General features: G+C 41.5%; 1 protein-coding gene across 1 annotated transcript in view; it reads right to left on the bottom strand.

Annotated features, from left to right (window-relative positions):
- Nucleotides 1-13860, bottom strand: part of LOC149148237 (uncharacterized) — a 190525-nt gene extending 176665 nt beyond the window's left edge. The window contains exons 1-2 of the mRNA XM_089442113.1: nucleotides 13719-13860; nucleotides 13261-13289 (exon numbers count right to left, since the gene is read on the bottom strand). Of these exons, the coding sequence (XP_089298239.1) occupies nucleotides 13261-13289; nucleotides 13719-13860 (171 nt within the window). The remainder of the gene's footprint in view (nucleotides 1-13260; nucleotides 13290-13718) is intronic.
- Between the last annotated feature and the right edge of the window lie 230 nt (nucleotides 13861-14090).

The raw sequence follows: 14090 nt of genomic DNA, 5'->3' as shown, positions 1-14090 counted from the left end.
CTGCAGTGAGAGAGCAAGAATCGTCCGTATGGAAGAATACCTTGCGACAGGTGTAAAGGTCTCCTCATAATCGATCCCCTCAATCTGTGAAAAGCCTCGGGCAACAAGTCTTGCCTTGTACTTCTCCACACTCCCATCAGCTACCTGCTTAACTTTGTAGATCCATCTCGAACCCACCACTGATTTCCCTTACGGTCTAGGAACAATCTCCCATGCACTGTTTCTGACAATAGAATCATACTCTTTCACCATGGCATCTACCCATGCGGGATCCTCCACAACTTCCTCGAAAGAGGATGGCTCAGTCACAACACACTTTCTCATAAGAGCCATGTATCCAGTGTACCGATTAGGTGACTGTCTTTGCCTGCGTTGGGCTATAGGTGGTCCTACAACTTTCTCTGCATCTTGAGCCAGTCACTCAGCTTCTGTTAAGCGCTTTCGCCCTCTGATGGTTGGCGCTGCATGAGTGGTCTCTTCCACTGCATGAACCTCATCCTGTGGCTGATCCACGTCCTGAAGCTCATCATTAGGAACTAATAGCTCCTCATCTACATGCAAGTGTATCTCCCTCTCATGCGAACACTTGATGGCTTTCTCCTCTTGAAATTTTATATCCCGTCGCACAAAAGTTTTACCACTGTCTGGAAAATACACACGATAGTTGTGGGGCGTATCAGTGTACCCCACAAATATCCCAACCTCTGCGGTTGGCTCCAACTTCTTTCTGGCATCCTTCGTCACATGCATGTAAACGTTAGCACCAAAAATCCTCAAATGAGAAAGATTAGGCTTCTTACCAGAATAAGTCTCCTCAGGTGTACTCATGCCAAGTATCCTATGAGGACAATGGTTCTGCACATAAACTGTTGTATTGCATGCTTCTGCCCACAAGTGAAGGGGTAGGCCCTGATCATGCAACATTGCTCGTGCAGCACCCACAATCTTTCTGTTCTTCCGCTCAGCTACCCCGTTCTGCTGTGGGTTATGGGGAGCTATGAGCTCTCTACGAATCCCTTCTGTCTTGCAGAAATCCTTGAACTCCTCCGAGATGTATTCACCACCATTATCGCTCCTAAGAGCCTTCACCTTCTTCCCCGACTCCTTCTTGACCAGTGATTTAAATTCACAGAACTTTGAATATGTCTCGCTCTTCTTCTGCATGAAGAAGATCCAGCACTTACGAGAGAAATCATCAACAAAAATCACATAATACATGTGTCTTTCTGTTGAAGCAACTGAGAAAGGTCCACACACGTCTATGTGAATTCTCTCAAGGATCGTCGTGGCGCGACTATCCTTCTCGTGAAAGGTGGCTTTCACAAACTTCCCCAAAGTACACCCCTTGCACTGATTTGACTGCGCAAGTGTGCATTTAGGAAGCCCTGTAGTGATCTGCTGCAGTAGCTTCAAGGCTCCATGGTGAAGGTGACCCAATCTCCTGTGCCACAACTCGCCATCATCCCGGCTCACCAATCCTTCTGCCATGCCTGCCATTGCTGCGCATCCATCTACATGCAACTGATAAAGGTTCCTCACTCGAACCCCTATCTTCCAGGTCTCACCAGTTGTCTTGCTGCGCAGGAAGGCCTTTCCCTTGCTAAAAACAATATCATACCCTTTGTCTTCTAACATCGCCACTGAGATAAGATTCTTCTTCAATCCTGGAACATGCATGAATTCCTTCAATGCGAAGGGTTTACCAGACTCCCTCTCAAAGGAAATGGTATCGATACTGGTCGCATTGTATCTACCATCATCGCCCATCTCGATGTGCACTCCAAGATCTTTTTCCTCTAGATCAGAGAACAAATCTCTATCTCCCGTCATGTGAAAAGACGCACCACTATCCAAGAACCACACTGATCCCATCACACTTGAAACCAAGCATGCGATCAATGAAAAATCAAGCTCCAACTGAGAAGCTAAGGCCTTTCCCCTGCAGATCTAGTAGCTTTCTTGTTCTTCTTCTTCTGCGCACAATTTGTGGCATAGTTTCAATGCTGGTGACAGTGAAAACACTTCACCTTGGACATATCCTGCTTCTTGCCTTTTGCACCGGAATGAGAAGCTTTCTCGTTCTTCCCCTTCTTTTCTTTGGCAGCCAAAGCACACTTCTCTTCATCAGATACCTTTGATGAAGATCCATTCTCACCTTTATTGTTACTGAGTTTATCCTTGAGCGCCAGGTCGCTCTTGCTTTGGAATAACATCTGTAATCTACTGAAAGACATTTCAACAACACTGCTGCAAATTCGATTTCCACGAGCTCCAAACTCAATTGCCTCCGATCTAAAATTCGTGAGAACACAATATTTCTCGTACAGAGATTGACTGTATGGGCATTCACCGGATATCTCACCTTCCAAAGGAAGGATGAATCCAGAGGCTACCTGGCCCTATTACAGACGTTGCCTGAAGAAATAGAATGTAAACACTTCCTAAATAGTAGATCTGATGATCAATAGCTCTGATACCATGTAGAAATTTTGAATAATGTAACACATATTCAACAGAGATTATCCTGATCATACAATTATAAGCGGAACATATATAATACATAATCTCCTCTACGTTGATCATCAATTTACAGAAGCAGAAACATTCACAGGCGCACATAGAAGCATCAATCAAACTCATAAACACAGTATGTATCCCAGGGAAAGCATCTCGCTAAAAACCCCAACCATCTGTATATTATATTGATTGAATCACATAACATTACACAGCACAATACTTCTCACAAGTATCTCCACCTTTGTTAGACACAATACAGCTCAGATCTGATCTCCAAATCTCTTCCACTGCTTGCCTGCCTCCACTGCTCAATACCTGCTCAAGAACTGATGAGAATGGCTCACCAAACTCGTTTTTCACCTGCAAAATAGGCACTCACTCTTTGTTGGACGTGATCACAAGCTATAATGTGGGAAAATACGTGAGAAAACTCATTGGCATACTCAATCCCTTGATTGTGCAAGATCTGGTGCACAACTATAGTCACAACTGATAGTAATCTAATTCTCTACCACCTATCCCTGTTGAACTGAACATGCACTGACATGCAACTGAGTTAACTGATGTATTCATTAGTTGTATTATGAGTTAATAACTTGTGAATTAATTAATAACTAATTCACCCAACTCATCTCTAGTCTATTTTCCAGTTAGACTAAATATAACTAGTTTAACAAAGCTAAACTGAACACAACTCCTTCAACTCCACAATCAACTCCACCAAACTCAACTGATTGAGTTCTAACTGAAGTCATGCATGCAAAAACTCAAATGACTCATAAGAAAAGCATATTTCCTTCTGACGGTTGTATGTGCCACCTCTGTAGCTCAAACTGAAGTGCTCCAAGAGAATAAGATTAAGTTTATAGTCCAAATATTATTGTGAGATAATAATATTTGACTTTTCTATTTTTGACAGCCAATCTAAAAATAGACTTTGATCACTCACACTGTGATCACTCACACTTTCATCAAAAATAGAAGTCCATTTGTTTTTTCCAACTTGATCAATCATCCATAAACAACAACCTGCAATCCATAGACATGATCCATATGTCTAAAAATAGACTTGCGCCAAAAATAGCCTGCGGGCCCACTTAGTGAAGGCGACTCTTTTCACTAAGCTCCATCATCTTGTTGCAATCTCAACAAACTTTTGATCTGGTAATGTTCTCTTAGATAGCCAGCATCCACCTAGGGAGGTTGAGGAAGATAAAGAGGAAAGTGAACCTAAAGAAAATCCACCTTTTCTTGAGAGACTATTTGCAACAGTCAAACCTACCCCAGAAGAAACTAAACTCTTGGGAGAATTGAAACATTTATGTGTGAAGATACCACTTCTCCAAGACATAAAAGATGTTCCTATCTACAATAGGTTGATAAAATAGAAGTGCTTTAGGCATCCATGAAGCTGCAAGAGGGATGTCCCAACCATCAATGTCATAGATCAACCGTCCGACCTGATCTTTGGGTAGGTAATCTGTTCAAAATATCTAGACAGTTGAAGCCCAGTATTTGATGTCCACATCAATGGCACCATGATTTATCTGGGAGCTACCATTAAGGTGATGACAAAGGACACAATGCTCAAAGTCAACCTCCAGGGCTCCTTGAGGAAGACCACAAGTGTGCTACAACTTGCAGACCACTCCACCATGACCCCTAAGGGGATTGTGGAAGATGTGATGGTCTCAATTCATTCTTCAGAGGACCCTACTGATTTCTTAGTTCTCTAGCCAAAGGCAAAGCTCAGTGGTATCCTCTCATTCTAGGAAGACTCTGGTTGGCTACTGTCAATGCGTAAATCAGCTATCGATCTAGGAACATGACCATAAAGAATGGGCATATGTCCAAGCAGTTAATCCTATATCATCCTACCCAACCCTTGATAGAACATGATCTACCTCTCTGGTTGGAGGAGGAAGATGAGGATGAAGTCTATTATGCACAACTTTGTGCATTACTAATTGCCATGGGGGGAAACCATAAGATGAGGATGATAAGATTGAAAATCTGATTCAGAATCCACCCCCCATTGTATCACCATTAGAGGACATAGTAAGAGAAACCCAAAACAACCCCTCAACTGATCTCTATGTGGCCAACTCCACTCATACCCATGTTAATAATATAGAGTTCAACCCAGAAAGAACCTTGAAAATAAATCCATCGCTATCCACTTCCTAGGAGAAGGAACTCTGTAGCTTTCTGAGAAAACACCTAAATTCCTTCTCTTGGAGTTATAAGGAGATGAAGGGAGTGCACCCTTCAGTATGCACTCGTCATATATACATCAAGGAGGATTGCAAGATAGTCAGGCAGCCTCAAAGGAGGATGAATCTATCACTTAAAGATATTGTTAAGGAAGAACTACAGAAATTGCTTGATGCAAGATTCATCTATCCCATCTCTAACAGTGAACGGGTCTCTCCTTTGGTGGTAGTGCTAAAGAAAAATGGTAAGTGGAGAATCTGTGTCGACTATCAAGAATTGAGCAAAGCCAACAAAAAGTACCTTTTTCCTTTACCTTTCATAGATAAAGTGTTTGACGGTCTGGCAGGAAAAAGGTTTTTCTCTTTCCTAGACAATTTTAGTGGGTACAATCAGATTCAAATCACCCTAGAAGACCAAGATAAGACCACTTTCACTTGTCCTTGGGGTACCTTTGCATACTAGGTCATTCCTTTTGGTTTGTGTAATGCTCCTTCCACTTTCCAAAGAGCGGTATTGAGTATATTCTCTGAATTAGTCCATGATGCAGTAGGGATGTACATGGATGAGTTTACTCCTTATGGCTATGACTTTCAAGAAGCCTTATCTAATTTAGGAAAAGTAGTAGACAAATGTATTGAGATGAACCTGTCCCTCATTCTAGAAAAATGTGAATTTTTGATGACTGAAGGGACCATGCTAGTTCATGCAATATCTCAACAAGGACTACACGTGGACCCCAACAAAATTGCCATCATCCAAAGGGTCCCACCTCCTCAAAAGGTGAGAGACATCATAAGTTTCCCTAGTTTAGCTGGGTATTACTTGAGATTCATTAAAGATTTCAGCAAGATAGCCTCTCCTTTGTTTGGCATGTTAAGTAAAGATGTCGAGTTTATATGGTTGGAAAACTATTAGGAAGCCCTAGATACCTTGAAGAGCAAGCTCGTGACTGCCCCAATTCTAAGAGGCCCAAATCGGGCCCTACCTTTCCACATTCACACAGATGGCTTGAACAAAGAAATAGCAGCAGCCTTGGGACAAATTGATGAAAAGTTACCTTATGCCATACTCTTTATAAGCAAAAGCTTGTTAAAGGCAGAGTTAAATTATACGGTGACTGAGAAGGAACTCCTAGCTGTCATGCATTCTTTAAAAAAATTTAGACATTATATCACACGCTATCAAAATTTTTTGTAAACGGATCATGATGCACTTAAATATTTAATGAACAAACTAGATGTGAATGCTCACATTATTAGATGGTTGCTTTTACTGCTGTAGCTCGATTTGAACATTATTGATAAGCTTGGTAAAGAAAATGTTGTTGCTGACTTTTTGTCTAGAGTAAATTTGCTTGTAGGGGAAGGAGGAATGGTGGATGACCAAATGCCCGATGAACACCTATTTTCTATCTTAGTACTCTCTCCATGGTTTGTTGATATAGCAAACTACTTGGCTTTAGCACAATTTCCACAACATCTATCCTCAACAGATAAGAGAAATATAGTGAGGAAGAGCACCCCTTTCACCTGGATTGGTGACAATCTCTTCAAACTTGGCCCCAATCAGATCTTGAGAAGATGTGTTAGGGAGAAGGAAGTATTTGAAATCCTCCTTGACCTGTCATGATGGGCCTTGTGGAGGTCATTTTGTAGCAAAAAGAACTGCCTTCAAGATACTACAAGTGGGCTACTACTAGCCCACTCTTCATGAGGATGTGGGGAGACATACCAGCTAGCGTGAATGATGTCAGAGGATGGGGAAACCTACACTAAAGGATGAAATTCCCATGCAACCTCAAGTGACCTTTGAGCCATTTGAGAAGTGGGGCATAGACTTTGTGGGTCCTATCAACCCTCCTTCAAAGCAGAAGCAATACATTATTGTGTGCACTGATTACCTGACGAAGTCGGCAGATGTAGGTTTTAACCCTGTACAGAAATTACCTGCATACGAATTCTAAACAAAGAAAATAAAAAATGCGAGAGAATAACGCATAAAACACATATGCACAGAAATTTTTCCCTGGATCCCAAAATCGGGGCTACCAGCTTGATTTTTCATTATGTTCCTTTCAATGTTACAATTCAAATTTATACATGCTGAAGCATCCAATAACATGGACCGAAAACCATCGCGTCCAAAAAACATGTGTGAAAATCATGCACAAACCATAGGTGGGTCTGCCCAACCTAACATATGGTCCAGAACCAAAATTTTTCGGGGCACCCCATAAAGTGGGGTTACGGGTGCCCTTCAAACCCCTTATTAACTACGTGGAAAGAATATAACACAATCCAACAATCTCCCACTTGTTTTTTTCTTTCCACAGGGGGCCACATTAGAGCTTAGTCATTTTTTCAGCCCTGAGATTCCCATTGCTTCTCTACACCAAGAGAACTTCTCATTGCTCATAGATTTTGTCAATGCATCTGCAGTATTCTTCAAAGTGTCCACCTTTACCAGCAACACCTTTCTGTCTTCTATCATATCCCTCACAAAGTGATACTGAACATCATTGTGCTTTGTCTTTGAATGATAAGCAGGGTTCTTTGCCAAGAAAATTGCACTTTGGCTGTCACAGTCTATTCTTATAGCTCCCTATACTAACCCCATACTTGAACACAATCTCTGCAACCAAAATGCTTCCTTGCTTGCATGAGTGGCTGCCATGTATTCTGCCTCTGTAGTTGATAGTGCCACTACAGATTGTTTCTTACTCATCCAACTGACTGCACCTCCAAATAGGTTAAACACATACCCACTTGTAGATCTTCTTTGATCCAGATCTCCAGCCCAGTCTGCATCAACAAAGCCATGAATATCCAACACTCTGTCCAATCCTGGTCTTCCTTGGTAGCACAAACCATAATCACTAGTGCCATGCAAATACCTGAAAACTCGCTTCACTGTTGTCCAGTGCTCCTTCCCAGGTTTTGACATAAACTTGCTCAATAATCCCACTGCATGTGCAATGTCTGGTCTAGTACAGACCATTGCATACATCAGGCTACCCACTGAACATGCATATGGAACACGGGACATGTTCTCTTCCTCTTCTTGTGTCTTGGGACACTGTTCAGCAGATAACCTCACACCTAGAGGAATAGGAACCTTCACCGATTTTCTATCCTGCATATTAAACCTCTGGAGTATTGTCTCGACATACTTCCTCTGGTTTAACTAGAGCTTTCTCTTTGACCGATCTCTTTTAATTTCCATGCCCAAAATATAGTTTGCAGCACCAAGATCTTTCATATCGAATTTGGAGGACAATTGGGTCTTCAAATCCTGGATAATTTCTTTGTCATTTCCAACCAACAACATATGATCCACATACAAGACGAGATAAATAATACAGTCACCACTTAATTTAAAATACACACAATGATCTGCTTTGCTTCTGGTGAAGCCAAGTCCCTGTATAAATGTATCAAATTTCTGATACCACATCCTTGGTGACTGTTTTAACCCATACAAATACTTCCTTAACTTGCATACGAGTTCTTTCTTACCCTTCACCGCAAAGCCTTCAGGTTGCTTCATGTAGATTTCCTCTTCCAAATCCCCGTGAAGAAATGTTGTCTTCACATCCATCTGTTCTACCTCAAAATCAAAAGCAGCAGCAACAGATAAAAGTAATCTAATAGAAGTTACCTTGGCAACAGGAGAAAAAATATCACCAAAATCAATTCCCGGCACCTGGGAATAACCTTTTGCTACCAATCGAGCTTTGTATTTCTCCACCTTTCCTTCTGCATTTGTCTTCTTCTTGAACACCCATTTGCTGCCAATGGGTTTCCTTCCAGCCGACAACTACACCAGATCCCAAGCCTCATTTTTGTGCAAAGATGCCATTTCATCGACCATGGCCTCTTTCCAGAGTTTTCTATCCTCTGAATCCACTGCTTCCTTCACAGTTCTGGGATCATTATCAGTAACAGAAAAAGCAAAATTTGAACTGAAAGTAGATGGACTATACCTTTCTGGCTACCTTCTTTCTCGAACTGATCTTCTCACAGCCAGAGTTTGTGGCTCTTCATCTTCTGATTCCTCCTCTGCTACAGAGTCTGATTCTTCATCCTTTGGCTCAAACTCTATCTTCTCAGGTTCCTTTGGTTGGAATTCATGTTGAATAAAATCTTTTACCTCTCTGAACAACACATCTCGGCTGTACACAACCTTCCGTGTGACTGGGTTCCAAAGCTTATAACCCTTTAAACCATCCTTATACCCAATAAAGATGCACTTTTAAGATTTACTATCCAACTTGGTTCATTTCTCTTTTGGAACATGTACATATGCATCACATCCAAATACCCTTAGATGTGAAAGAAAGGGTTTCTTACCAGTCCATACTTCTTGTGGAGTCTTATCCTCCAACGCTGATGAAGGTGATCTGTTGATCAGGTAACATGCAGTATCCACCGCCTCTGCCCAGAATTCATGTCCTAACCCAGCACCACTGAGCATGCTTCTTTCCCTTTCCATCAACGTCTTGTTCATTCTTTCTGTGACTCCATTTTGCTGAGGTGTATATGGAGTAGTCTTCTGCCGTGCTATACCACACTTCTTACACAATTCTTCAAATTCCTTGCTGCAAAATTCTCCACCATTATCTGTCCTCAACACCTTTATCTTCTTCTCTGTCTGATTTTCCACCAGAGCCTTAAATTCTTTAAACCTGTCAAAGACTTCAGATTTCTTCTTAAGAAAATATATCCATGTATTCCTTGAGAAGTCATCTATGAATGATACATAGTACACAGACTTACCCAGTGATGGAACCTTCATAGGTCCAAACGCATCACTGTGCACAAGCTCTAATATCTGTTTCATCCTCTTACCACCAGAGGGGAAGCTCACCTGATTCTGCTTCCCATATACACAATTTTCACAGAAATCAAAATCCAGAGAGCTATTATTCATAGCTTCTACCATACCTTTACCATGAAGTATTCGAAGGCCCTTCTCTCCAATATGTCCAAGCCTTTGATGCCACAACATGGTCTTCTCTCCAGAGACCACTAGATTCTCTACTCCATTTTCACGAACCATAGAACTATTGCACCCATCAACAACAATGCTACCTTGTAGCTTGTACAGAGTTCCAATCTGAACTCCCCGCATTAATATCAGTGCTCCTCGAACCATATTGCAGGTATCTTTCTCGAACACTGTCTTTACACCTGCATCATCCAACTTGCTTACAGAAATCATATTTCTGGCCAATGCAGGAATATGTAGAACATCCGGAAGTGTTCTAACCCTTCAACCTTGCAAATTCAACTTTACTTTTCCCCGACCAATGATTCTAGCCTTCCTATCATCTCCTAAGAAGACATCACCACCATCGTATTTCTCATACTCACTGAACCACTATCTATGGGGAGTGAAGTGAAAGGATGCACCTGAGTAAATCAACCATGCCTCATGATCTACATGTGTACTTGAAGAAGCCAAGTACACATCCCCACCTTCATCTGAGGTGGTTTTCGCCTCTACAGAAGGAGCATCATCAGATCCCTTTCCTTTATCAGGAGCTTTAGATTTACAATCCCTTCTGAAGTGCCCTTCCTTTCCGCATTTCCAGCACACCACCTTTGTAGGTTTTCCTAGAGATTTAGATCTCCCTCTAGATTTAGATCTCCCACTTGATGACTTATTTTTGTTTCTCTTATGGGACCATCCTCGTACAGACAAGGCATCACCATTCTGGTTGTCCATATTTTTCCGTCTCATCTCCTCCGTCAGCAAGGCTGAGACTATTTCATCAAACTGCAAAGCAGTTGCATTGCTACCTATTGCAATAACCAGACTATCACACAAATTTGGTAGAGAACACAATAGACTGATGCACTTATCTTCATCTGAAATTTTAATATCAACAGATAATAACTAACTTACCACAGTATTAAATGCATTCAGATGCTCTGTCACCGAGTCTCCATTTTTCATCCTCAGGTTATACAGCCTTTTCCGCAGGAACAGTTTATTCACCAAAGACTTAGATTGGTACAAAGTCCCTAACTTGATCCACAAAGCCTTTGCTGTAGCTTCCCATGATACATTCAGCAATACTGAATCCGAGACACACAATCGTATTGTGCTCTTTGCCTTCTGATCCAACTTCTTCCATCCTTCATCAGTCACTCCCAATGGTTTAGTACCCGGATCTACCACGATCCACTGATCTTTATCCACCAACAGATCCTCCATCTTGAGTTTCCACAACTCAAAATTCTGACCATTGAACTTCTCAATATCTATCTTTCCACTGCTTTCCATCTTCTTTCACCACCAGAATCGATCTCGCAGATCTCCCACTGAATAGGGTCTACCACAGGCCCGAGCGAAACCCCTCAGCAACAAAGGCGTCCCCTTGAAGCCAAAACAACTCCGATACCAAATGTAGGTTTTAACCCTGTACAGAAATTACTTGCATACGAATTCTAAACAAAGAAAATAAGCAATGTGAGAGCATAACCCATAAAACACATATGCACAGAGATTTTTCCCTGGATCCCAAAACTGAGACTAACAGCTTCATTTTTCATTATGTTCCTTTCAATGTTACAATACATATTTATACATGCCGAAGCATCCAATACCATGGACCAAAAACCATCGCGTCCAATACCATGGACCGAAAACCATCGCGTCCAAAAAACATGTGTGAAAATCATGCACAAAACTATAGGTGGGTCCGCCCAACCTAACATATGGTCCAAAACCAAAATTCTTCGGGGCGCTGCCCCAAACCCCATAAAGTGGGGTTACGGGTGCCCTTCAAACCCCCTATTAACTACATGGAAAGAATATAACACAACCCAACAGCAGAGACAAAAGTAATCAAAGTAATGACAGAGGAAAAAGTAGCTGAAGTTTTGAGAGAAAACATATTCTACAAGTTCATGTATCCAAGAGAATTGGCCACATATCAAGGTAGTCATTTTATTTCAAATTTGATTGAGGACCTGCTCACACATCATAGAATCAAGAAAAATACTTCGACCCCTTACCATCCATAAGCCAATGGGCAGGTGGAGCTCACTAACAGAGCATTGGAAGGGATCCTGATAAACATAGTGAGCAGCAACAGAAAGTACTATACAGACAGATTAGTTGAGGCCACTTGGGCCTACAATAAAACATGGCAGACCACTACAGGGTTCACACCCTATGAGCTGGTCTATGGGAAGAAGGCTTTGTTGTCAATAGAATTTGAATTCAATACCCTAAGGATGGTAGCTCAACTGGACCTACACCTCAGCCATGCACAGAAAAAACAAATATTACTTCAGCTCAATGGATTGTATGAACACAGAATGTAGGCCGTTCTCCATACAAAAGTAGTTCAGCTTGAAAGAAAGATATGAAATGACAAAAACATCAAGGTGAAGCAATTCCAAGAGGGACATTAGGCACTACTCTATGACTCAAGATATAAATATTTCAAGGGCAAGATAAGGACAAGATGGCTAGGACCCTACACTGTGGAAAAACGCAATGACAATGGTTCAGTTTTGATCAAAACCATTGATGATGAAGCCATCCCCATGCTTTCCAATGGACATCGGTTGAAAGTCTACAAGAAACCCCTCTCCAAGCGAGAGTTCATTGAATATTTGAATAAGACAGTGATGGTAGTGCAGCATGTCTTAGCCTCCACTTCACCTACTCACTGAAGAAAAAGAAAAAATAAAAAATAAGGACTCAAGTGGAACGTCCATGAGGTGCTTGAGTCCCATCATTGGGTTGAAAACCTCTTATGAGGCAGCTCAGTGATGTAAAAAAAAAAGAGAGAAAAATAGGATCCTTGGGTGAAAAATTTTCTTGGAGGCACCCAGGGCAGGCAGTTCTCCCTGAGGTGCCCTAGTTCTTTTCAAAAAGAAAAAGAAAAAAGATAAAAAGAAAAATGAATTTCCAATTACATTGCAGGTTTGCAAGATGACTACAGGAAGTAATAGAAGGCACCAAGGGAGCCCTGAAACCAACACCAGCACCTGTCCTACCTTCCCACACCTTTCTTCATCATCCTTGGCATTTTTTTCACCTTAATATGTTTATTTTTCAAAAATTGTGTTTTCTACAGGAGGCTCCTGTAGGAATTATAGAGAGCTAGAAATGGATATAAAAGACAGTTTGAGGGAAAAGGAAGCTTCATAAAAAATCTGTAAATCCTCCTAAATAATTCAGACCTCCTTGCCATCATGTCCAATCCTGCATCACACCCGAAGCATCATTCTTCTTCCTGTCCAAGAAAAACACAGAGAGAAAAACGGTTTTTAGGAAAAAGAAAAGACAAAAAAATAAGAGTGTAAGTAGCACCATCAACCTCACCTAAAGCCTACCAATTACCTCTCCATCTCTGGCATCATCCTCAAAGCTCCAAGCATAGAAATAAGATGAAGTTTCAAGGGGAGAAGCAACTACAGGAGCTCCTGTATAAATCCCCGTAGCAACTGATCCCATTAAAATCCAGCATCAACAGCAAGAGGGTGCAAATATAGAAGTTGAAGAAGGCACCTGAAGCTTAGATCCAACCAGAGAATAACCTGCACAAGATACAACCACACATTAGCAAGCAGACAACATGTAGCAAAGGAAACAAAGGCATGCAGTAGAGAGAAGCAACCACAACACCTCATAATCAAATACATTCGGATCTCAGGTAAGTAAATAACCCGCTCCTCTATTTGCATTTGTGTATTTAGAAGGCATGCAAAAGTAATGAGATGGTTGAGTTTGAATGAGGGAAAGGTGGCCAGTTAACTTGGCCACCTTCATCTAGTTGACTCCACTCATCCGAAGATGTCAACCACATGTGCGCACAATCATCTCAAGAAAGTTGTCAAGGACAAGTAGTGGAGGAAGTGTGAACTGCGATGCAATCATAAGGGATGATTACGAGGAAAGGGACATGATGACAAGGAAGGTGGGGACCAATGGTCCGAATATGGCCAGTGTAAACTTGGATAGCTCACCCTCCATCACTGGGAATGTCCATAGAAAGTAAAAGTACTCCTCACTGAGCACTCTCACCACCTTTTCCTTCATTCTCTCCTCGAAACTCCACTCCTGCAATCTCCTCCTACCCCCCATAGCCTCATAACAATCATTCTCCATTGATCTATCCCATATTCCTACTCTCGGAATTTTCTACAGGAGCACTTACAGGTTCTACAAGAGAACCTACAAGAATTATACAGGAGGGCCAATAGTCTTCTACAGTAGGGCTAGTGAGTTGTTTTGAAGGGAGAAAACTCGTGTTTTATCATAATTCTTGACCTGAGGAGGTAGGTTTATTCATACCCGCATTGAATATCAAAATATGCGAGCAGTGGTTTAATTTTGTG

Source organism: Pinus tabuliformis, chromosome 9 (assembly GCF_031772625.1).
Source record: "Pinus tabuliformis cultivar Carrire ecotype Pingquan chromosome 9, CPIR1, whole genome shotgun sequence".
In the NCBI taxonomy this organism is placed as follows: Eukaryota; Viridiplantae; Streptophyta; class Pinopsida; order Pinales; family Pinaceae; genus Pinus; species Pinus tabuliformis.
This window is presented reverse-complemented; position numbering and strand designations above follow the sequence as displayed.